At 41.0% G+C, this 26,461-nt stretch overlaps 1 protein-coding gene across 1 annotated transcript in view; it reads left to right on the top strand.

Moving 5' to 3' along the window:
- Nucleotides 1-25,544, top strand: part of LOC134678329 (discoidin domain-containing receptor 2-like) — an 84,587-nt gene extending 59,043 nt beyond the window's left edge. The window contains exons 6-14 of the mRNA XM_063536861.1: nucleotides 9,589-9,884; nucleotides 11,678-11,885; nucleotides 14,216-14,680; nucleotides 14,946-15,124; nucleotides 15,643-15,875; nucleotides 16,435-16,683; nucleotides 17,443-17,527; nucleotides 17,944-18,105; nucleotides 19,106-25,544. Of these exons, the coding sequence (XP_063392931.1) occupies nucleotides 9,589-9,884; nucleotides 11,678-11,885; nucleotides 14,216-14,680; nucleotides 14,946-15,124; nucleotides 15,643-15,875; nucleotides 16,435-16,683; nucleotides 17,443-17,527; nucleotides 17,944-18,105; nucleotides 19,106-19,282 (2,054 nt within the window). The 3' untranslated portion in view covers nucleotides 19,283-25,544. The remainder of the gene's footprint in view (nucleotides 1-9,588; nucleotides 9,885-11,677; nucleotides 11,886-14,215; nucleotides 14,681-14,945; nucleotides 15,125-15,642; nucleotides 15,876-16,434; nucleotides 16,684-17,442; nucleotides 17,528-17,943; nucleotides 18,106-19,105) is intronic.
- Nucleotides 25,545-26,461: the final 917 nt, after the last annotated feature.

The raw sequence follows: 26,461 nt of genomic DNA, 5'->3' as shown, positions 1-26,461 counted from the left end.
TAGCCACGATTTACTTGCGTCTCTCGAGATCTTTTGCCATCAATTCCGTACACGGGTTTTTGATGACATACGAATAATATTCTGCCGTTTATTGGATGTTCGCGGATGGATAAACAGTTTTAATTACATGTTAATTAATGGGTGTTTTAACCTTTGAACATCGCGAACTGTAATAATTGGTAGTAGGCGATTCACTGAGCGTCTAGACGGCTCTGCCACCTCCGGTGCCTGGAAATAGGCTACGATCGATGATGCCTGCCAGGAACTGTTTTTTAAAACATTACGAACCCACAATACGCACATTTTATTTCTATAAGAGCTTTAAAAAGCGTACAATAAGTATAATTGTCCTCGTATTCTAGATATCCTATTTTCATTTTTCCGAGCAAACAATGTCCCCAGCCCAGTTTAAATGGAATAGAAATGACAGACGCAATATAAATTCCTCGGTATCAGGTAACCCGCTTAGGAAAGCACCTGAAGAGTACACAAAACGCGCTCGAGGAAGACAGCCGCTCTGTACTTTTATTAGTTTTATTACATTTATTACCACTTAAAATCAGACAATACGAAATAGCATTGAATTTTATATAAACTCAGTACGTCGTTCGTAATACTCTATTATTTACAGGGTGTCTGTGAAGACCTTTTATTACTAAAACACGTGCTTGTAAAAAGAATGAACGCGAACAACAGAGAGGTAATACAATATTTCAGGGCGTCAAACAGACTTTGCTCGAATAGTTGCGAGTGCGCTGGAGTAATTTGCAGGTCGGTCGTGCTACACGACAATGTAATGCCAGCGTTTGATAAGTGTGGACTTTTATTTAGTTTCTCTTTATTTAACTTGCATGATTCTATTACCTACGAGTGCAATGCCCGTGACAAGGTGTAAAGCATTCGTTAGCTTTAATCGCTGGCTGCAAGCGTAGGCAACGTCACTAAGCTATTGATAAACGGATGTTTTTCATCTGCGATTCTGCTGATGCGAACTGAAACAACGAAATATCAAATAAACATCTTAGTACATCAGCGTTGGTGGTTTAATCGCATGAGAATGAAATTTAATGGTCATAGTCATAAAGCTAGGTACTTAATTTTGTGATATGAATTTGTAAATGTGTCACGAGTCATAAATAACTCCCCAATTGTCTAAACAATTGTTATTGAATATATTTCTTGTTAATGTTAAGTCCATTAACCATAAGTATTTATAACATATATTTTAGAGACCATGCCATGTCATGTACAGCCCGTCTCGAAATCGGAACATAGCATAAGCTACTTAAGCTAGCACGCCGAGCGACTCATGAATCTGAAAATAATTAGCCATGATTTGACTGGTGGCTACACATGAAAGAAACTTAAACGCAAATAACCGTTGTGGCTTTTGAACCGCACTTTACATAAATATGCAATTATATATCAAGTTAACTGCCGGTCATGCAGCCTGTTCTTAGAATAAGCTATCGCAGCGAAAAAGTTCTTGCCAACGTTTTTAATCGTTTGGTAACGATAGCGTTCTTGTACATAACTGGTATGTGTTCCGTACTCCCTACGCGTTCCCTGAACTGTTTATTACATTACGACTATTTTCCCGTTGAGGCAGATTTGCATGATAGTTCCACTTATGCGAACAGCAATAGTTGTTACCTACTTATAATTAAGGGAGCAAGTAAATATATGCCGTTATTCGTTAAAAAAATTCAATATAAGAATCATAATAGTGTTAAAGAAGGGATCTGTTGTCGAAATGTTGGTGAACCCGATACCGTTTGGTATTAATTTAACGTTTATTATATTTTTAATATCGAGCTAACAGCGAGTGTGTAGCGTAGCTCGGTCTTACCGATTTATGAATGATTGAATATTGCGCAACCTGACACGTAATAGTACATTTCGATGCTAGTGCGGAAGGTATGTCATTACTTCACGAGTACCGAGATATCTTGCCACCAGCCGCAGGCGAGTGGCAAGACTCGGGACGAGTGAAGAATGACATTTCCGCACGTGTATCGAACGACGTTTTTTAATACAGTTGCGAAAAAATAAGAAAAACATTGTTAATCGTACACTAAACAAAAGTGGTAACAGTGACAGCTCGGTTAGACGTCGTCTTTAAGTATATTATATCTATGGGCGTTTGGCAGCTATTCCGTTCCATTCAGTCAACTTATTAAGAACGGAATTTTCAATATTGAATATTAAAAAATAAACGTGTTATAATGATGAAGAGGTAAGTAATTAAATATGAAATATGTAATATTTTTCGTATTCTTACATTAACGGTAGGTTTTTATGCTGATTACGACGTTTAAAGGAAACTAATATTAACACTCATCAATAAGTAGTCGTGAATTGGAACAAGTATAAATTTAAAAAAATTGGAAAAGTAAAAAGCACTAGTTCGAGATAACCAACTTTCCGCACGCTAAACAGCTACGTAAAGTAGCACTTTTTGAGCAACTGTATTAAAAAAATATTACTTGAAACACACGTAAAAGATGGCAAAGATACGCCGTCAGTTAAATATCTGGTATTAGAAGGGAGCCCAAACATTTTTGATATAACATTTTTCTCAGTTCCGTCGGATATCGGAACAGACAGTCGTACAAAATTTTAACCTGTCGCATCATCAAGTAACAGTAGCAAAAGTGGCTTTCCGGACGTCGTGCAGAAATAGCCAGCCGCTACCGCGTACCTTCGGGGTTTAATGTCAAATTCAAAGTCTTAAAATAAAACTCATGTCATATAAAGCTTTCCGGGAATATTAAGCTGCCGGCTCGAAAAAGCGCAAGCCATTAACGAAAACACATTGTACTGGAGTCAGTAATTGCACGCGACCAGTGCAGCAAATGAGCGCATTCACTTGAGCCTTCAGGTTTAACTTAAGCTCTTTCAGGAATTCCAGTGGTAACGTAGTGACGGGAAAATTGTATTTTTATTCAGCTATTATTTCTATTTGCCGCGCCAGACGCAAATAAATGGAGTGCTATTAGTTTGTATCCTTTGTCGCTGTCTAGTTGGCGCATGGCAGCTCCCCGCTACTATGAATCAATTAGTAGCTTTACATATTCCCTTATTCGACTTTTATGAATACGTTGCTTCATTTGTGAACACCTAACTTACAAGTTTTACTCGCCAAAGGCGATGTTATACCTTATATTACACCTACCTATTTGATTACAATGTTCCAAAAGATATAGTATTAACTATCTATATCGCGTTCTTACCCTCCGCCCTTTTCTCGAAATCTTTAAATTCTCGCTTGATAATTATTTAATAAAGTTTGTTTTAAACTATAAGCAGCACTTTTCTAAAATAAATGTAAGAGAATACATAAATGTTTGTAAAGAGAAGACATCAATCTTAAATTTGTGCTAAGTCTTCGCCGTTATTAAAATTCATTTAAAATTATTAATATTTGTTACGGCGTTCGACGGCGTCCTCCTCGCCCGCAGCGCGCCATGTGCGCCTCCCATTAAAATGTTCGTACCGATCGGACGGCAACTGTAAGCGAAATAACGTTTTATCTGAAATCGATCTATTGAGGTTTGCATAGTACTGTACACACCGAACTTCCCCAATTGAATTTAGCGGCTGCCACCAGTTGTAAATACGGTCTGAAAAAAGGACAATGCCCGCTTGTTTGTATGAACTCGTGACGCAATTCGTAATCAAACTCCCATTTTGATATTTTTGTTTACTAATCCATTTCCAATTTTTACAAATCCATTCAATATTATTTTTCTGTCGCTTAATAAATTATACTATGATAAATATCTACACCGCGATGGTTTCTATAGTTCATGCTTTTAATATGTAAGAAAAAAGTTTCCACAAATTAAAATTCATAAAATCGTAATACCTGTTACAAGCATTATACTTTTAGGCGGCTTAGTTAATACTAAACTTTTATTTGTAAAATAATGTACAAAACACCGTGGACTAATCTATCAGTCTTCAACTAAAACTTAGTAATAAATATTAAGAAAACTTTAATAGTGCCCGGTGTTCAAGTATATTCCTATCTGTGTACACAACTGATGTAAATTTACGTCAAAATTTTAACAGACAGGGCTACCTGAGTTACTTGTTTACACATAGTCCTTTATAAGCTACTATGTCATGAAGCGCCGCAGTGTATATTCTATGTAACGTTATTTAAATACAAATATGCAGAGTCAGTGTTGCTGTATGTACAGTCGACATCAGATATATAGGAGCGGCCAAGGTGTTCACAATATCTGAACACGCACTCTAACGCCCTGACAATACAGGCGTGTTCAGATATTTGTGAGCGCCTTAGCCGCTCCGATATATCTGATAGCGACTGTACAAAGAGGGTAGTTAGGTATTCGAGGATGACACACTACGTCATTATGAAAATGTGTGCTTATAAAAGTTCACATTTTTGCCAGTTAACGCAGTTATATCTTGGAGTTTTCCTTTCATCCAATTCGCACATTTTATCAGTCTTAGTGTGCCGCTTGGTTCCTAGCTCTTTACATTGTAGTATTGTAGGTTACATATCCAGCTTTTAATTTCCTATAGTGTCCGACCGAAGGTTCGGTTTCGGTTTCGGTTTCGGCCAGTTTCGGCCAAAAAATCATGTTTCGGCTGTTGTTTCGGTTTCGGCCAAAAAACGGCCGAACCTTTCGGCCGGGCCGAAACTTACGAAATGGTACTTCGGAATAAGACCAAAAGTTGGGGAATAAGTAGGACAACAATATTAATACCTACATATTATACTGATTCATGTATAGGTACAGAAATTAACTGGTTTATTTATTATAAAACACAATTCCACTAATGAGGGCGCTGGGCGGTCGACGCAGTCTTAAGAGGCTGTCAATACCTATAACGCACACACTGTCTAATTGTTTCGGAGTGAATGAGTGATTTTACCTCAATTTACTATTGGTTTGTGTTCCTCATGTCCTCTACTTCAGCTTAGCCTTTGGCCTCGCTGCGCCATGCTCGGCCTCCGGTCTCGCTTTTTAATACAATGGACATTGGTTGGAGTCTGTGCTCAACTACTTATCCTGAAGCCTGAAGCACGGCTTTGACTTCGCATGAAAGTTCGCCTCACTGGGGCACTTCGGACTTTTAGGCCCAGGTGAAGATTGGTACCCGGACTTGCGATATTGTCAACAAAAAATTTCGCGCTCGCGTTTTTGGTTGGTTTTTTGGTTGACCCTGTATCTACATGTTAACTTGACTGGTGAATGAATAGAGTTAGACCAAGAAAATTCTGCAATGATTTTGATAGCATACGCAGTGCAACTAGTGCAAATGTTATTTATACGTCATAATTTCGTAGAAGTTTTGACGTTAAAAATAACACTTGCACTGCGTGTGTTATCAAAATCTTTCCAGAATTATCTTGGTCTTAAAAAACTGCTGGAAAAGGTCTCAAGGATATTGGGTGTTGACAGCCCCATAATATGAGTATAAAAGGGGTTTTATGACATTTTTTCAACGATTTTAACAATTCTACAAAAGTTTCGGTTTCGGTTTCGGCCGAAACTAGAGCCAAAGCCGAACATTCGGTTTCGGTTTCGGTTTCGGCAAAAAAACATGTTTCGGTCGGACACTAATTTCCTATTGTTTTGCATATATGTAAGTATGTATAATAATCACATAATATACGTTCCTACGGCTTTCGGCCTGCTTAGTATGCCATAGTCTACAGTTGCATTGCATCTCAGGATGTATATTTTAGGGTTCCGTACCCAAAGGGTAAAAACGGGACCCTATTACTAAGACTCCGCTGTCCATCTGTCTGTCTCCGTCTGTCTATCACCAGGCTGGTATCTCATGAACCGTGTTAGCTAGGCAGTTGAAATTTACACAGATGCGACTCTGACTGAGAATAAGAGCGAGCGTGTCAAAGGTTATTTTGTACACTTCACCCGCTTAGCAACTTCTGTTGGTGACTGTACCTTTTATTTACTTTTCTTCAATATAATGAATGTTTGCTAAAACACGACTGGCTCTACATCAACAATCGTCCCAGGTATGCGTATGCGTTCATGCCTTTTGAATACCAATAAACTCGACATGATACCCACATTTTAAACGTTTATATCGATTATATGACTGCACGCCTTTTTACTGAGCATTGACCGGGTTTGCAATGTCTTGTTTGGTAATTATTATTATGAACGTAAATTAGCTGCGATAAGGCGTAAAATTGTCCGAAATTTTAAATAACAATACAACCGCGTATTCCAAAATGTTCGAAAATGTTTTATAGTCTATATCTATGGGTAAGCTGTGTTACTGGAACCACCTTTTAGTAAACGGCGAAAAGTGACGCAGTCTCGTGTGATTTCTTATACCTTAAAACAGTTCTTGTATATTTAATTGGGGATCTCGGAAACGGCTCTAACGATTTTGTTGAAATTTGGTATATGGGGGTTTTCGGGGCCGAAAAATCGATCTAGGAAAGTCTTATCTCTAGGAAAACGCGCGTTTTTGAGTTTTCATATATTTTCCGATCAAAGTTCGGTCTCCCAGATATTATGGCATAATAAGAGAGAAAATTTATGACTGAAACAATCCGGCCTTTACTTGCAAGTATGCAACGAATAAGTTGCATTGGGGTAATTTTGAAAATGGGAAATAGATAGAGGCACTTCATACTTTAGCAACATAACGCTTACCAAGTCAAGATGCTTACTGTTGTTACAGTAGAAAGTGCTTCTAGTTTAGTAGATGTATTCCGTTTTCAAAAGTCCCGTCTTTCGAAGTTAAACTTGATCATGCTACCGGTGCAGAAATACAGACTGGTATTTTATACTCAGCGCGATTTTAAAGCCGTCCTCAAGTGGCGCAATATCGCTTTAAAAATCAAGTTTATTTTTAAACGCAGCATAACTAAAGCAAAATTTAAAAGGCCTGTTCCGAGGTATTTTGTCCCTTTTGCTTAGTGATTCAGAGTAAGTTCCGATTGAAACACCCGATAAACCGAGTGGTGAAGAGCGAACCGCATTTAAGCACGTTGCTACCTTGACATAAGGGCAAAACTAAAAAAAACTGCATTTAAATATCAGTCTTGAAACAAAAGCAGTACGATTCAAAACAAAAGTAAAGTCTTCTGATACATGTTCCTGTTATTATTAAGCGCACGGGTGTTGTTAGTGTTGTAAAACATCGATTATTTAACGCTGCATCGGTATTAGTGTTTAGCTTTAGCTCATAAAAATGCGTTTAATGTGGGATGCGGGATCATGTGCTGTCCAAATGGCATCTGAAAAAGTTAGAAAAAGTATTTCAGTATTGTACTATAGTTCGTTTTTATTTAGCATTAGAAAGAACTTGCAAGAAGGTAAGCGATCTTGGCATGTCTTTTAATTGAAAAACGCTTTTTAAAAATCAAAAACTATTACTTATGAAAGCAGAAGAATATAAATAATCGTATTAGATTCATAATTGTTACATATTTGCCGTAACTTATTTTTAAAATGTGTTTTTCAATTAAAAGACACATCAAGATTGTTTACCTAATTTCTAATGCTAAAAAAACGAAGTATAGTCCAATACTGAATATAGTCTGAATATAGTATACCAATTAGTATAGTCCACATCGGGCGTAAAAACTTAAACTGCCCAAGGTTGGTAATAATGACCATTGTGACCGTGGACATCGTCTACGCACCTATCCCTTTATCATACCTGCATGAGCTACACCCTAGGTAAATACCACGTGGCAAGAATATTGTCCACGACAGCAGCTAGCGTGACAATTGTATTTTAAATTATGGCATAACGCCTATTGCGTGGAATTAAGCTGTCATGTTTTTTTTAACGACAGCTTGATAGGTCGATAATTTAGGTACAGGTATATGCACTGTGGGAATTGCTTTTCTATTCTGTGTACTCAGTAGCATGTAGCAATGATACATTGCATACACGATATCTTCAGACATGTTTACTGGCATATTTATTTGATAAATTGGGTAATTACTTTAATTTATAGCATTTTGATTATTTAAAAAATGTACTGCCACAGATTAGATACAACATCTTAACACTATTGTTAAATAAAACAGCTTACATTGCTAACACACTGTGTTATGCGTTTATCGTAAAAAACGTGTTAAACATTTTCATGATAGATGTTATATGCGGGCTACATCTGTACGTCTATACTAAACTAATATGTAGTATGGGCAGTTGTTTACGTTACTATCTCGTTAGAACAGCTGGCGTTTACCCTAACCAAAACAGTTTGGTATTAGTACTACAACTAGAACACAGGCAAGCCTCTCCTTACACTCTTTTTTATTTAAAACCGATAGATTTAGCTTATATTACTCCCACAGATAAATAAAAACTGGCATGATCTTGCACGTTAAGATTTTTATCAGTCCAATCTTTGGATGCGCGCATTACTACTCGTACTTAGCCATACGGCTAAAGAGCTTTGCAGAAACAGCTAAGAAGTCAGCCGTCGCAATTTCGCACGGGAGGTGCCAGACTTTTTTTAGGTTGCAATAAACATGTTTCAGTTAAAAGTTGCTTTTAATACTCATTACGTTGGTCCCTAAAATAAAGTAACATCTGTCTAGCAGATTCACTTCATGCATTTTGTGGTTTAGCTATTGCGTTTTTGGCTACCTACTTATGTTTTATATTTGGCATGTTTGTGTAAAGTTGGGTTTTATGGATTATAATTGGGTGCTCCATTTAGATGTTGAAGCTTGTTTCAGTCGTTACGAGCGTTGGAGTGCTGTTAGTTTCAAATTGGTTCAAAAGTTCGACTGAGGATTTCCATGGACATTTTGCAAGTACATATACTTGAACTGTGTAGTTAGGAAATATTGTAGCGCTTTTACCAACGCAACCTTAAAAACAAAAAAATGTTGCAAGACCCGAGAGTTTACGGTCACTGGAGATGATTTTATGGTTTAAAATTTTAGATACATTCGCGAATAGAATTCCCCACTGTCACCCCATGTCAAACTATCACGAACAGAAAGCCTCTGATGTCACAATCCATTCATAAAGTGGCCATGTACTTTTGGAGATAACTGTAGGTATTAGGGGAGGCCGGATGTGGTTGTTTCAGAGGTTGGCTGTTGCATTGGCCATAATACTTAAACCACTAAACGAACGAAAAAGTTCGTCTACACATTCATTACGTAAAGAAGGAGTCCTTTTGCTATATTTCGACACCGGTTGATGAACTTATTCATGCGTTTAGTTGATTATTATGGCTGCTGTGGGAACCAACCTCTAAGACAACCATTAACCAGTCTCCCCTCCATGCGCTAGGATATGCCCACAACTGATTACGCTCTACACTAAGTACATACGAATGATGCGTAGCCGTAATGTGTACCGTCCGATTTTTAATACGTCTTGTAGGTATAGTTGTGGAGTTTAATAAACAATGGAATAATGGTGCATCCAGATTGGGCGTTCGCGGCGCAAATTAAGGTTGCTTGCGAAAGGCCCCCAATCTGCTCGCATTTTTTTACTTTGAATACCACCTAATAATATAATAATAGTTTATCCACCTTTACCCTCTGTTAATACAATATATTTGAAGGTAACGGTAAACATATGTATTGTCCGCAGTGGGCATAGTATCGTACAACATGCCCAAAGGCGACAAGCGCAGCAACGGCGTGGAGCTGACGGACATGATCTACGACGGCACGTGGGGCGAGGAGCTGCGCGGCGGGCTCGGCCAGCTGGTCGACGGCAAGTTCGGCGGCGACGAGATCCGCGAGGCCTCGCAGAACTCCGCCTGGGTCGGCTGGAGGAACGACACCCGCCCCAACCCGCCCGCCATCGTGTTCGAGTTCGACAAAGTGCGCGAGTTCAGCGCCGTGCACCTTTATTGTAACAACAAGTTCATGAGGGAGGTTCAGGTTAGTCGCTAGCTTCTATCACTAATACGAAAATCTACTCATACCCATATGATAGACTTGACTGTGGAGTCTAATATACTTCGCATTTTACCGAACGCATTTACTTACGAGTATGCATATTGTTATGATATGAATACGAATATAAATAACTGTTGTTTTGTATATCTTGTAATTTTGCATCTTCAACCTATAACCTAGTATAATATATTAGTAGTATAATATATTATAATATATACAGGGTGGAAAGGCACGACGATCCTTTCCGCAAAAGGCGGATTGTTTAGCCTAAGCTCTACATTTTCTCCATAGAAACTATGTTAATATGGGCAACCGTTTCTAAATTATGGCCTTTTAAACATCCATGCAAAAACTACTTTGTTCTAACCCTAACAGGTGACAAGGTCAATGAACTTATTAGTAAACAATCTGTATACGACAGGAAATTGTACTAATTTGTTGCCATCCAACTATTCTTAGGTCTGCTTACAACACGGTAAGAATCGTTGCAGGATTTTCGCTTTCTTAGTGGTTCGACTGGTTCAATACTTGAATGAAGTAGTTATGTTATTCCTTAATATTAATAATACTAACCACAACATTGTTTACAACGACAGTTTAAATTGTGACATTGACAACCACTCAAAAGTACGCAATCGTCTTATAAATATCTCTGGTTTCCTTGACTGATAAAAAGGTTATAGTTTCTTAACACGTTTCACAAAATTATTTTCGAATAATTGGAAACTGTCTAAACTAATACAAGTAGGTTGTGTTTGATAGACCAAATGAATTTGCAAAAATGAAATATCTACTAAGAATACATCAAGAATAAATAGGTACTTCTTAAATATCTAACTAACAAACCTTCTTGCGTGGTAGGAAATAGACAAAACGTCTGATGTTTGAAATTAAATTGTCATTGAACTTTACTTATCTAATGTCATATTCTTCAAATAAAAATACCGTTGTTAGATGCTCGTGGTTATTTAAATTTGTGGGACTGTGTAAAAGATATGGTGTACCAAACGGAATGTGAAACTGCGGACGAAATGAGACATTAAAGGCTAATTGCTGCTTTTGACAATCTGCGGAGGAAAAATGAGGAACATTATCAAATATCTACTACAAAACTCTTCTCTTTCTTCTTCAATGAAATGACATGTGGGCAATGTGCGCGGGCTCGGGTGCGGGCTGCGGCGTACATTATAAGACACGGAGGTACATTTGAAAACCGTATGTGAAGAGAAGATAGTGTTAAATATTGGCAAAAAGTACCTAATTATCTAAGGAAGTAATAAAATTGTTTGTAATATTTTTGCATTCATTTGATTTATTTGTCATTTATGCGTCATTCATACATCATTGAGATTCTGTCAACAATCGGAAAAAAGCGTAAAGTCCCGAGCTTTCCCGACGGAGATCCTTAACCTAGCCGTCATGTGCACATGCTATAGGGATCACCACAGTTAAAAAGTAGAAAATTTTGTATTTTTATTTTTTATTCAATTAACGATTCTTACCATTACCAATCTGCTCTGTATCACTTAAACGACCTAATACTTCCGGGAAGGATCGTCGTGCCTTTCCACCCTGTATAATATGGTTATGTATCGAGTAGATACCGATGCAGTTATACATATCTACATGTAGATATCTACATTGTTATCTTGATGTTGATATCTTATTCAATGAGCTGCCTGGTGCTTTCAATTTGAAAACATTAGTATAGCTGCGGTTGTATCAACTGGGAAAACGACACGAGACACTGAACTACCTAATTATATTTTCTAAAGGTGTTTTCGGAGGCGATCATATCGTTCTCGATCGGCGGCCACCACTTCCAAGACGAGCCCATCCGCTACACGAACGTCGAAGACAACATATTCGAGAGCTCGCGCAACGTGAGCATCAAGCTACACCACCGCATCGGGAAGTGGGTCCGCATCGAGCTGCGGTTCTCGTCGCGGTGGATCCTGATCAGTGAGGTCGTCTTTGACTCGGGTACGTGGCTTTATACCAACATGGGCCCCGTGAGCATCAAGCTACACCACCGCATCGGGAAGTGGGTCCGCATCGAGCTGCGGTTCTCATCGCGGTGGATCCTGATCAGCGAGGTCGTCTTTGACTCGGGTACGTGGCTGTATACCAACATGGGCCCCGTGAGCATCAAGCTACACCACCGCATCGGGAAGTGGGTCCGCATCGAGCTGCGGTTCTCCTCGCGGTGGATCCTGATCAGCGAGGTCGTCTTTGACTCGGGTACGTGGCTGTATACCAACATGGGCCCCGTGAGCATCAAGCTACACCACCGCATCGGGAAGTGGGTCCGCATCGAGCTGCGGTTCTCCTCGCGGTGGATCCTGATCAGCGAGGTCGTCTTTGACTCGGGTACGTGGCTGTATACCAACATGGGCCCCGTGAGCATCAAGCTACACCACCGCATCGGGAAGTGGGTCCGCATCGAGCTGCGGTTCTCCTCGCGGTGGATCCTGATCAGCGAGGTCGTCTTTGACTCGGGTACGTGGCTTTATACCAACATGGGCCCCGTGAGCGTCAAGCTACACCACCGCATCGGGAAGTGGGTCCGCATCGAGCTGCGGTTCTCGTCGCGGTGGAACCTGATCAGCGAGGTCGTCTTTGACTCGGGTACGTGGCTTTATACCAACATGGGCCCCGTGAGCATTAAGCTACACCACCGCATCGGGAAGTGGGTCCGCATCGAGCTGCGGTTCTCGTCGCGGTGGATCCTGATCAGCGAGGTCGTCTTTGACTCGGGTACGTGGCTTTATACCAACATGGGCCCCGTGAGCATCAAGCTACACCACCGCATCGGGAAGTGGGTCCGCATCGAGCTGCGGTTCTCGTCGCGGTGGATCCTGATCAGCGAGGTCGTCTTTGACTCGGGTACGTGGCTTTATACCAACATGGGCCCCGTGAGCATCAAGCTACACCACCGCATCGGGAAGTGGGTCCGCATCGAGCTGCGGTTCTCCTCGCGGTGGATCCTGATCAGCGAGGTCGTCTTTGACTCGGGTACGTGGCTGTATACCAACATGGGCCCCGTGAGCATCAAGCTACACCACCGCATCGGGAAGTGGGTCCGCATCGAGCTGCGGTTCTCCTCGCGGTGGATCCTGATCAGCGAGGTCGTCTTTGACTCGGGTACGTGGCTGTATACCAACATGGGCCCCGTGAGCATCAAGCTACACCACCGCATCGGGAAGTGGGTCCGCATCGAGCTGCGGTTCTCCTCGCGGTGGATCCTGATCAGCGAGGTCGTCTTTGACTCGGGTACGTGGCTTTATACCAACATGGGCCCCGTGAGCGTCAAGCTACACCACCGCATCGGGAAGTGGGTCCGCATCGAGCTGCGGTTCTCGTCGCGGTGGATCCTGATCAGTGAGGTCGTCTTTGACTCGGGTACGTGGCTTTATACCAACATGGGCCCCGTGAGCATCAAGCTACACCACCGCATCGGGAAGTGGGTCCGCATCGAGCTGCGGTTCTCATCGCGGTGGATCCTGATCAGCGAGGTCGTCTTTGACTCGGGTACGTGGCTGTATACCAACATGGGCCCCGTGAGCATCAAGCTACACCACCGCATCGGGAAGTGGGTCCGCATCGAGCTGCGGTTCTCCTCGCGGTGGATCCTGATCAGCGAGGTCGTCTTTGACTCGGGTACGTGGCTGTATACCAACATGGGCCCCGTGAGCATCAAGCTACACCACCGCATCGGGAAGTGGGTCCGCATCGAGCTGCGGTTCTCCTCGCGGTGGATCCTGATCAGCGAGGTCGTCTTTGACTCGGGTACGTGGCTTTATACCAACATGGGCCCCGTGAGCGTCAAGCTACACCACCGCATCGGGAAGTGGGTCCGCATCGAGCTGCGGTTCTCGTCGCGGTGGAACCTGATCAGCGAGGTCGTCTTTGACTCGGGTACGTGGCTTTATACCAACATGGGCCCCGTGAGCATCAAGCTACACCACCGCATCGGGAAGTGGGTCCGCATCGAGCTGCGGTTCTCGTCGCGGTGGAACCTGATCAGCGAGGTCGTCTTTGACTCGGGTACGTGGCTTTATACCAACATGGGCCCCGTGAGCATTAAGCTACACCACCGCATCGCGAAGTGGTTGACGAGCTGCGGTTCTCTTCGCGGTGGATCTTGATTGAGCCAGGTCATCTTGGACTCGGTTAGGTCTTCTGGGGCCTAAAACTATAACCTGCCAAGCCCGTGAACGCTGCTTTCTATTTTTACAATTGAAGCTCACTGGAGTTCTGCTACTTTTATTGGACATGACGTCTGTTTATTTATTTTTATTCTCTATCCACAGACGTCGCTCAAGGCAACTACACTCCCGAGAGCCAAAAACCATCCAGCGGCAAGGAGAAAACTAAACTCATACCGAGCAACCCCCAGATCCCCATATCGACCGCCCACCAGGAGGACCCGCTGTACATGGCCATCGTGGTGGGGGTGCTGACGGCGTTGGTGATACTCCTCGCCGTCGCCGTGTTCCTCATCGTACACAGGCACAGACACAGAAAGTGCTTCGCGTCCCCCCTGGCGAAGACCGCCGTCTCCCAGAAGAGGGAGGACAGCTATAGCCGCTGCGGGACCTCGTCGCACGTGTCGATGTTGCCGGCCAATAAGATGAATATAGACTGCGCGTTAGATGTTAAGTCCGACGAGTACCAGGAGCCCTATCAGGCTCTCAAGTGCGCGCCGTATTTTAGTTATAGCACCGTGCTGCTAGAGATGAAAGACTTTGTTAAGGATTCCAATACAGCTTTATCAGGTAACTAACTTTTTTATTACTAATAAAATCTGTTTTTATGACCCGTGCTGGTTTTGCGAGTATTATATACAGCTTATTTATGACTTTAAGGGTGAATGCCGGTATCTTTTCCACTCCTGAAGCGAGGTAACATTTATCATACAATCTTAAAAATAACGTGTTATAAAATTGAAAAAGAAAATTAAAGTTGTAGGGTACACCAAAGTTTTAGATAATAAGCAAATTATGTTGAATATAATATTGAAGGTAATGTTGGTCCCTGTAGATAGCTCAAACTACGACTACGCAGTGCCGGAGCTGAGCTCGGCGCCGCTGCTGACGAAGCGGCGGCTCGGCGACAGCCTGTCGGACCGCGCCACCGAGGTGATGGGCGAGCGGCTCGACCTCGACGTGGACGCGCGCCTCTCCGCCGCCGGCTCCGTCCGCTCCAAGCACAGCGCAAGGGTGAGCCCATACAATTGTCTAGAAATAGACCACGCTAATCTCACATCTCATAGAACTTTGAAGTTTAAAATAACACTTGCATCGGCTGGGCTATCATGATCGATTAATCTCTGTCAACTTAACTTGGTGTAACTGTATAAACGCGAATTTTCTGATGATTTGTAGGTAACAGAAGATTATTTTTCCATGAAGAAAGGGTCTTAACAAACGAAAGGACAACAAAGTCATCATATTAGGGTTCCGTTTTTTCCTTTTGAGGTACGAAACCCTAAAAATAGTCAAAAATATGCCCAGAAAAATTACCATCGGCTATACCGCCGAAAAAAATTCTTATACACAAAATAAAATGCTTTACAGTCAGCTGAGACTATTACTAAACTGAGATAGTAGATACTTATGACGCGTAGTCTGATTCGCTACTTTTGACGCTGAGTGAAATAGACTTGTTGGGACTGGCCACTCAGTGTCAAGGTGTAAATAAATCTTCACCTATTTATGTAATGTTTCCTGTGTTTCAGTCGGCGAGCCAACAGGAGGTGTTCATAGACATGAAGCGGAGACTGGAGACGACCAACGTGATAGAGTTCCCGCGACATCGGTTGCGTATGATCTCCAAACTAGCCGAAGGCGCCTTTGGCACGGTATACGTGGCCGAGGCGGACGGTGTACCTGAATACAACGGCACCATAACCCCTGAGAAGCGACTGGTCGCCGTCAAATTTCTGTGCCACGACGCGTCCGTTAAGGAGAGGTATATCATGTATGCATAGCTTATAGACCGTTTACTACCCTGTCTTCTCATCTTAGCGTTTTTCGAGTTGCTTTTGCCCTTTGACCGCCAAATAAATGTACTGATGCGGGCTAGACCCAATATCAATATTCGCGCATTCCGGCTAGTCCCCAATGACGCGCCGCACACGATAGGCGTGGCGTTCAAAGGGTTAACAAGAATACGTTATTGACGACGTAGCCCCAAGAATTCAACTAAGTAATATTCCTAACCAGAGGGCGAACTAGGCCTTATGAGTATTATGTTATGGTATGGATATCAATATTCTGTGTAATACTCAGTTCACCTGTAAACTTAAAACAATGAGTTATCAAACGGTACAAAATGGTGGGTTTACTAGTATTATGTGTGTGTTAAGTACTAAATTTTGTAAGTACGTAGTTTAACTTTATAATCGTTAATACTGCTTAGACGCCTGACATAGACCATCAGCCTTTAAACTGCTTTCACTCGTACGCTCATTATTAAATTCCCTATTATACTTGTTTTCCCGTGTGATGACTTATCGCGGCACCCTCAGGGAAGAGTTCGAGCGCGACGTCCGTATCCTGGCAGCCCTCTCGTCGCCGCACCTAGCCCGGGTGCTGGGCGCCTGTCGCTCGCCGCCTCTCGCCGTGGTGCTGGAGTACCTGGAGCTAGGCGACCTGTGCGCCCTCCTGCGGGCGGCGCCCCCTCCGCCTAGCGCCCTGCTACACATGGCCACGCAGATCGCTGCTGGAATGCAGTATTTGGAGTCGCTCAACTTCGTCCACCGCGACTTGGCGGCCAGGTATGAAACTCGCAATCCTCGCTTTTAATGTTAGGCCTGTGCTATGAAACGAACGCTCAAAACTTGGCACGCGCTATGTAGTGTTAAGAATCTCTCAACTTGTTTAGGTACCGTAACTTTTCTGCGAGGTGTAAGCAGTGTAAATTGTCAATTTTGCAAGGTTCTTGATACTCTACTCTTCAAGATCGCTTAAGTTACAAGGCTACGCAAATTAATTCTAAGATTTCTTACAGACAGTCAATGGTTTACGCCAATTAAAGTTTGAGACCTTCCGTAATATGTAATAAACCATCTAGATGAGTAATCCCCACTAATCCGTAGTAACATTATAAATGCGAAAATATCTCTGTTTTCTGTCTGTCTGTTGTTACCTGTTCATGCTTAAACTTAAACCGCTCTAATAATTTGAGGCCCAAATTTATCAGTCATCGTCATTATACCACGTATAGACGAAGTCGTGAGCAGAAGCTAGAAACTTGCTAGGAACTTATTAAATTAAATTTTAGGGTTGGGGTGTTCCGAATAGTGTCACCGCGTAAACACTAACCCCCTTATTCATAGACGTTTACTAAAGTCGACAAGCTGATACTAATCGTTTGTCCCTTTCCGACGTATTAGTATGATAGAAAGGGACAAACGATTATTAACGGCTTGTCAACTTTAGTAAACGTTTATGAATATGGGGGTACATGTTTGAACAGCTATTTTATGTATGAAATGTGTTGTCTACCGTAACTAATTAATTCATTGTTTGTTTAGGAACATCCTTGTCGGCAAAGGGTACCAAGTCAAGATCAGCGATTTTGGCACCGACAACGAGGCTTACGCCTGTGACTATTATAAGGTATGCCAATATTATTACAAGATTATAGGCACAAACATGTTTATTATGGGACGTTTTCTGAAAACTTTAAAAAACTGACTGAACCGGGTTTCGATCTCGTTCTGCAATTAACGTTATAGTTTTACAAATTATCACCGTTACATCCAATATTCCATTAAATTCCAGTTTATCATCCAGTATTCCGTAGTTAAAGGCACCCTTAAATACAACGCGGGATAGCGTTAGATAGGTTTACGATAGTAAACCTTATTGGAATGTATGAAGGACTATATTACACTATATTCGTGCGCGTCAGTTGCCGGTCAGTGTTAATGAAGGAACATTATAAATGTAAAGATGCATAATACAAAATTTTAATCCGTCCTTAAAAGGGCACTGGAGCATATTCTGAGTTCTAACCCATATTTGAAATACAGGTGGATGGCCGCATACCCCTACCGCTGCGCTGGGCGGCGTGGGAGTCCGTTCTGCTGGGAAAATACACGACCAAGAGCGACGTGTGGGCGTTCGCGGTCACCCTCCACGAGATCTTCACCCTCTGCCGCCGCCGGCCCTACGAGCATCTCACCGAGAACGAGGTTAAAACACACGCCACTTTATTTTACCTTTGCTTTCGCCACAGAATAAATAATAATACTAGGTACTGAAGGTTCACTCTCTAACAACGCGTCTATTACAAGAGCTACAATCGCAAGCAGGCATCCCTTCCGTAGCAGTGCGCGGCAACTACTATAAGCAAAATTGCTGTGGCCCGCGTGTACTTGTTGCAACGCAATGAAAACGCGAAGTGACCCACGCCTGCTTTCGCTGATATTTAGTATAATACTTATCATGGCATATCTCAATAGAATTCTGTAATGATGACGTACTCATGTTAATGGTCGGCTACTTATTTCCAATTTAAGACCCTCTTTTGAGTGATTAATTTGCTATAATAACAACCTTCAAGCGTAGTCGGCAATGGCACTGCCTACAAAGAAGAAGGTCCCGGATTCCAATCGCGATGAGGGCATTTATTTCACAGTTTGTCACGAACACTTGTTCATGAGTTAAAGTCCGTCTAAGGGTGGTATTCCACCTGTCCAATTTTTTTGTCCAATGTGTATTTAGTTTCACTTGCTTAATGAGAGAGTGCAGAGACGCAATGATATTGGATAGGTGGAATACCACCCTATGATAACTTTGCACCGAGTTCAATAGAACAAAATGAGTAAGTTTCGTTAAATGCGTCATATTGTCTTAGTAATTTGACTTTAATGAATATATTGCCAAACTTTGGCGTTGCAAACGGCATGCAGAATTAGATTAAATAGTCCGTATCTATGGTATGGATGTTATTTGCGTATCTAAGTATACATGTATTTGTCCGTATCAGAATGAATTCCATAGTAAGTGTCCATATTTTGGATCCAATGTATTTGCATTGCATTGCGTCTCACTGTCTCACTAAGCAAAATGTGAGATGAGATGAGAGATTGGACAAAGAAATTGTACAGGTGGAATACCACCCTTAGTTTGGGGTTAGGTCGAACTGTGCAAGATTGTTCCCAAGTATTTATGTGTTCTGTCGTGTTCCAGGTCCTCGAGAATCTGTCGCACCTGCAACTAGGCGACGGTATGTTCGAGGTGTTGGCGCGGCCGGCGGGCTGCCCGCGCGACCTGTACGACCTGATGCGCGCGTGCTGGCGGCGCGACGAGCTGGCGCGCCCCTCCTTCGCCGACCTGCACCTGCTGCTGCAGCGCACGGCCGCGTGATACATGTGCTAGAGGCCCGAGCTTGCACCGTCCGACAACAAGTGCGTTTTTACACTCTCTCTATTAGTCCTTTGAGCCTCGCGGACGCGATATTGGGTCAATGACAGTCAAAATGCGATGAGGTTAAAACCCACAGATTAGGATCGTACCCAGAAATATATACTTTTTGGGTCTATACAATGTAATTTTACCCACTTGATTTTTTATCAGTAATATTAGATAAATTCGCAATACATGATACAAATTTGAAACATAAATAGAACAAATTAAAAAATATTGAAGGTTTTTTGTTACAATGATCTACATAGTTCTTAATTCCATAACTAAGAAATTATTCTTCTTTTTTGACGATGGTATCGCCACCTGAGCTTAATATTGGTTCGTATATCCACATTCTCCCCTGAGACGTTTATTGGCTGACAAATTTAAATCTCTAGGACTCAAAAGATTAATAGGTATAAGAGACATTTGAGAAAAACGGACTTCGTGGCATGACCCTGCGCAACGGCCTTAGAGCAAACGCTGCATAGGTATTAGAGGGCCCTCCCGGCGACTTGGTGATCCGTTTACAATGAAAATGTCACACTACACACTGTGGCAATAAAGGTCCACTCCCACCGATCCAGCGGTTATTCCGAGAAAATAATTGTAGAAAACGGATAAATTCTAAGAAAATATCATGCCCCTGAATTTGACGCTGTAGAATATTTCACTGGCCTGTCAAATTGAAGATACGATTCTTTCATAGACTTTATATCGCTTCCACTATTAATGTTTCTTTGATTCGGAGTAATGCTGAAACACTGATGCTTTTCAACATATCGTGACGGTCTGTTTGAGCAACTCTCTCTTAGGGCTCATTCAGTTGGTGCGAGAACTCGCATGCGAGAACTCGCATGCGAGTTTCATTACATTGCGGTATTTGATCAGTCAGCAGAATTGGATGTAACCTCAATAGTCCGCAATGTAACTAAACTCTCATACGAGTGCGCCGCCTAAATGGCCTACTCGTACGATTAGCACGAAAAGGACTACTTTCATAGAGGAACAACTATAAACAACATATCCTGCACAAGGTTTATTGGCTATTGGAAATTGAACTTTTGCTTAAGATAGTTCGAGTTTATAAATAAGTCAGCTATTTTATTATCATGTTGGCTATAGGATGCAAGCGCTATCGCCTAGTCGCAGAGCTTAGCAAACGTAGATACATGGTCAGCAAACTCGAAAAGAACGTCGGAAAAAAAGTTCGGTGTTTCCAATTAAACGCAGGACAAACAGCCCACGTACGTAACGTATGCAATACTTTATGACAATCTGATCCCAGAAATTTGTATGCTTGGAAACATTGACCGTCACGCGTTGCGTTGCTTTTGACAAGTATGTTTCCAAGCATACACATACACATTTCTCGGTCAGATTGACACAACGCATTGCATACCTACGTTGCTTAATTCTTTAGCCATATACATAGTCCCAAGACTATGGGACATCAAGGGAATCATGTTAAAATTCATGGTCTTCCTTTTATTTCTGACTCTATGTTATCTAGCAAAAAATAATCCTTATCATGTAGCCTTTCGATCGGCATGATAAACCTGCAGGGTATTTTTTTTTCTCTTGTAGTGGGTTCCATTCCCGGTTCAACCATGTAATTATTTAAAAATCTATGAATGCAGTTTAAATTGTTTTTTTAATTAAAATAATGTCTTCTTTCAGTAAAATATCCTATCCACGATATTTAAGGTACTTTCCCTTGATGTCCCATAGTCTTGAGACGCCCTGTATATTAGATACTATTGCCAGATTTTTGACTGGTATAAATAGCGCATAGACCCATCTTGCGGCGATTACATTACGACATCATCGAATAGTGCAAGATGGCTTGTTTTATATGAATGTAAGTATTGTACTTAACTCTGCATCCCTCATAATGCTTATTAAAGAGTTACTTAAGACTGGACCCCAATATGACTTATTGTAAATAATTCTGAAGCATAATATTTGACAAATATGACTGTGTTGAACGGTAAGGTTGTGTCAACTAGTTCATATGAATTGTCACTTTGATAGATATGAATTAAGTTGAATATAATTAATTAATTATATCTCGAGTATCAAATAAGAACTTGGTACTGTTCATATGAATTTTGTCTTGTCGTAACGAGTACATAATTATTCACTTGTGATTGTAAGCAACCTTAAATTATTCTTCTTAGGGCATTAACAATTTTTTTGTTGTCTTTTTTATTTTAATCCAGATCAAATATTCTGTAACGGCTTGTATTGTACAGTCGTCAAAGATACGTTTACATTTTTCGCCTTAATACAAAGGAATAAGGTGCAAAAGTGTAAACATATCTTTGACGGCGAACGTCGACTGTACCTAGAGTATATTTTAATTTACTGACGTCCTGCAATAAAACGACGAAAATCGAAGTTATGGTGTGACAGACGGTGTTATATACATCGTATACATGTCTTATCATACTGTCAAGTAAACATACTGATACAGACCGTCAGGCTTGCTGCTGACACAAGTGCATATATATGCACCTGCTAGGTTCATGTAACGTCGCTACGGCGATACGTATGCATTAAGGACGTATCAATTACGCTTTTGTAAGAAGTTCATGTGAACTGTGTATAGAATCTACTAAATTGTACCTTAAGCGATACTGCAAAAATCTTATGATAAACACTGCCTAAGAATATCCCTTAATAATGTGAATCGTGACTTCAAATTGTATTTTACGTATCTTTCTCGCACGCTACATGATCTCTTTTAAAAATGTATTGTTTTATGTAAATCGGACCTCACCGCAAGCATTACACACGTTCTAGTCAAGTAAGCAAACTGTTAGTATTATTTTTATACAAACCTTTTTTTTTATTTTTATCACATTGTTTCGTGGCGGTCCTTTTTACTTTTTTTACACAAGTTTCATCATCTCATCATAATTGTTATTAATTCACAAATAGGTAAATGAGTTTTGGTTCAATAAATAATTGTTAGCATATTGAAGTGACGCTGTCTACGGTATCCTGTGCAATAACCTGGTTTAGTTAGAACGTATCAGCTACGTTTTGACTCCTTTCAAATGTATGTACCTACAATATGAAGGGTCACTTCACTACGCTGTTATTCTGTCATTGTTCGTATCAATACGCATAGACAATATAGGTATAGAAGCATTCATATGAAACGGTGTCGACGCTACTCTAGTACTACCCTTTCACAAGTGAGCTACGTATAATAGACGCATAATCCAGATCTTCCTACACTTCCTGAGCTGTTGTCGTTTTAAACGTAACGTCTCCTCTATACGATTGTTTATCCTTGAGTTCTGTAAACTTTTTTTAAATACATACTACCATAATTATTAAAAAAAAATCAGATATGATAATGAAATGCAATCATAGTGTATTGTTTGTACAGAATTTGGGTACAATAGAGTATTCGTTTGTGTTGTTGGTCAGTGAAGAGCTGATGTTATATGTATTGGCAAATCGAATATTAACGGTCTAAATATTTATAGTTGTTTTCGGCCTAAAATTCTCTAACGAGCAGTAGCGAAGGTAATTGTTTTGATATTTTTTTTCATGTTGGAAGTTTTTCACTATTCATTCTTGATCCCATATCCGATTTGTGTTCGCACATGTTACCTACAGGTAGAAGTACTTTGTAGTTCCTTTAGGTACAGTCATCAGCAATAGTATCTTACACAACTAGGACCGCAAAAATATGTGATACGTTCTTATTTGGAGCGCAATAAGAGCGCGTCATATATTTTTGCGGCCCTAGTTATGTAAGATACTATTGCTGATGACTGTACTATGATCTTAGCCAGAACCAAAGCGGGAATCTTTGGTACAGCAAGCAGGGTTAGCAGGGTTACCTACTACTGAGTGAATATACTTGGTCAAGCAGATCTTGTCAGTAGAAAAAGGCGGCAAATTTGAAAAATGTAGGCGCGAAGGGAGATCGTCTCATAGAAAATTTGAATTTCGCGCCTTTTTCTACTGACAAGATTTGCTTGACCGTCTATACTTCTCATATACAACCCTAACCATCGATCGTATAGAGGACCCGTTACATATAAAGTTACCAATTCTTATAGTCATTTATTTTCATATAACTTATATCAACGTAAAATGATACAACGTAATATTAGCTAGTAAGTCATAGATCTGATTCGATAGAATGAAATATTAGATGTAATGATAGTCGAAAGTCTATTTTCCGTAGTTTGCTTCGTCGAAGGCAGTTTTAGTGACAATATGAGGATAGGTATCGGTGCGAGGTAGAATTCTATTTATGATAAAATGTTTTGTTAAGGGGCGGATCTGGAGATCATTTAAATGATGTGTTTCTGTGCCTACGGCGGGATCATTCGTGTACGAATCCGGCTATGGTGTTGAACGAATGATCGAAACAATACGGGCCTTCGCCGACTTGAGCGGGTGCGCGGACCGGGTAAACGATAAATAGTGCGGTTTTTACCCACGATGGTACCCGCGAGCGTGTACCCTCTCCGTACACCCGCGCAAGTCGATGAGAGGCCTACCGCGGAAACCGAAGTTCGCAAATTGCGGAGATCTTTCTCTTTTACTCTCATTAAGACGTAATTAGAGTGACGGAGAAAAATGCCCGCAATTGACGAACTTCCATTTTTAGCGGTTATACGTTAGGTGTAGAAACGCTTTAAGCTATTGTGAGGGTTACTTAATTTAAAACTGTTGCATGTTGTCTCCTGATCCGTCTCACTTTGTTCGGATGCGCGCCCGGCGCCGGCAATACTTTGAATGAAATTATACATCGAGTCACTTTTCACTAATAAACAGCAAACGGCACTACTTTTTTTGTGTTTCGAAAAGTATACGCGGCGCTTACGAGCATCCGAACGCGGGCTCAATATTATTATGCTGTCTCCACACTGGCTAGTGTAAACTCAAGGCCATTATAATGTATACATTTTTAACTTTCTACACCTTTGTGACCTTTATCATGGTACGGCGTGCCTCATTCTGTCTATAATAAGAATCTATAACTATCTCTTCGTACATAAAAATCATATTAATCTACTATACAGTAAATAAATGTTCAAGAAGTGGAAGAGTAACAACTATGTAAATTTGTTATGCGTTTCGATAATGAATGTTTATGACGACCTACGTGACGGCACGCCATTTCGCACGAATACGCCGGTGTGGACAAGCGTTTAGTGTTAACTGTTATTTTCGCTATTTATCGACAAGGCTTCACTGGGCCCTAGCACTTAGGCGTAAGACTTTAGTTGGCAAGTAGTGAGCGACACGAGTACTTATCGTACACTAAAGGAACCAATGTCTTATAGAGTTAGGCTAATCGAATACATAGAGGTCTAATTATATTTAAGTAAGTAGAGCTACGGATTAAGGTGTTTTGTTTGGCGGCTTACCGAACGCACCCCGTCTACCCGGAAACAAAGCTAGCAAGAGCTACAGTCTAAAATCTATTTTAATATTTCCGCACAAAGTGACCTGTTGTAGTAATTCTCGTGTGTTGGTTGAATTCTGGGCTGCGTACTTTGATTCTTGTTGAAATGACAATAATATGATTGGCCGACGGTGTATTGGTTCATGTGGTGTACCTACCTAAATTTGAAAACAATAAATGCAGATATCACTTAAACCAAGCGCGAAAAAAGAATGTCGTTATCTTATATGACGTGTTTCAGCAGGTACTGTTATTTATTTACGAGAATACGGATGTAAGGATCGTGTTTTGGTATATCCGGGTGGACGGGGCACGGGCAGGCGCCGCCCGCCGCGCGGCGACTAGAGACGTAATGCTAGGCACTAATAATAATGTACAATAAAACACCCTCTCTGCCTTAGTGATGCTATTCTTACCCCTAATGCTACGACGATATCACGTTAGAACGAAATTTATAATGTATCTTGTAAATACGAATTCTTATAGCTGATGTAAATTATTGAGCACTATGGAAAACTTTAATTCCTAACAATGGTCCAAACTTCACTCGCTTTTTTATTTGTACTATACGATTATACAATTTCTATATAGATAAATGAAATAATGAAATTAGACTAGATACATCTTATGCTTTAATTTTTATTTTATAGATGTAAAACATGTATTTGTCGGAATGCTTAATTTTCATAATCAAAGTTTTATGAAAAAAGGTTGATACCAAATGCAGTATTTTTATTTTATACTCTACATCTTTGTACCCAAATAAAAGCAATAATCTATAAACCAGTTTATTTTTTACCCTTCCAAACCTTTAAAGTCGTTGCTAATACGAATAGAGAATATTACCCGAAACTCTGAGTAGAGGGCGTTACTAGGCCAATCACATGGCCTACCGCGAAACACGACAGTTGAAGGTTCGGTTTCTTAGGGCTCCCGGTATCCGTGTTACACGCCGAAACGAATACCCGTGTTCTTAAGACCGGCGGTGCTAAGAACACGGTTTACACGGAACCGCCGGGATCCGGTTACGTATCCAAGAAACGTTTCTCAGATACGTATCTCCGTTTAGTATCTCCGTTTACACGGGTACTTAAAACCGGCCCGAACGGATCCGAAACAGTTTGACCCAATCAATGCTCTAGGTCTAGGTATGCAAGGTCTCATATTGAATGTTGACTTCAGATGTTTGCCTCGAGAACTCGTTTGCCGTACGATTTTTTTTTTTAAATTATTTATAACTGTTTTGATATAACATATTTAGCCAACTATACAATATATTGAATCAAAGTAGGTGTCCCTATTCTATATTATTGTCTACTATTTTTAGGGTTCCGTACCTCAAAAGGAAAAAACGGAACCCTTATAGGATCACTCGTGCGTCTGTCTGTCCGTCCGTCTGTCACAGCCAATTTGCTCCGAAACTACTGGACCAATTAAGTTGAAATTTCGTACACATATGTAAGTCTGTGACCCAAAAACGGATATGTAACGTCAACAAATGAATTTTAAACATAGGGGCTACTTTTGGGGGGTAAACCATAAAATTAAAAATCAAAGTTTTGCAAACTATGTCGTGTTACATATCAAACGAAAGAGCTCATTGTGAGAATCTCAAATATATTTTTTTTATAAATTTACGATAAAAATTTTAGAAGTTATTCAAGAAAATAGACAAAAAATGACCAGTCCCCCCCCTCTAT

The sequence above is a fragment of the Cydia fagiglandana genome, chromosome Z, assembly GCF_963556715.1.
Source record: "Cydia fagiglandana chromosome Z, ilCydFagi1.1, whole genome shotgun sequence".
NCBI lineage: Eukaryota > Metazoa > Arthropoda > Insecta > Lepidoptera > Tortricidae > Cydia > Cydia fagiglandana.
Note: the sequence above shows the minus strand (reverse complement) of the source record. Positions and strands in the feature narration are given on the sequence as shown.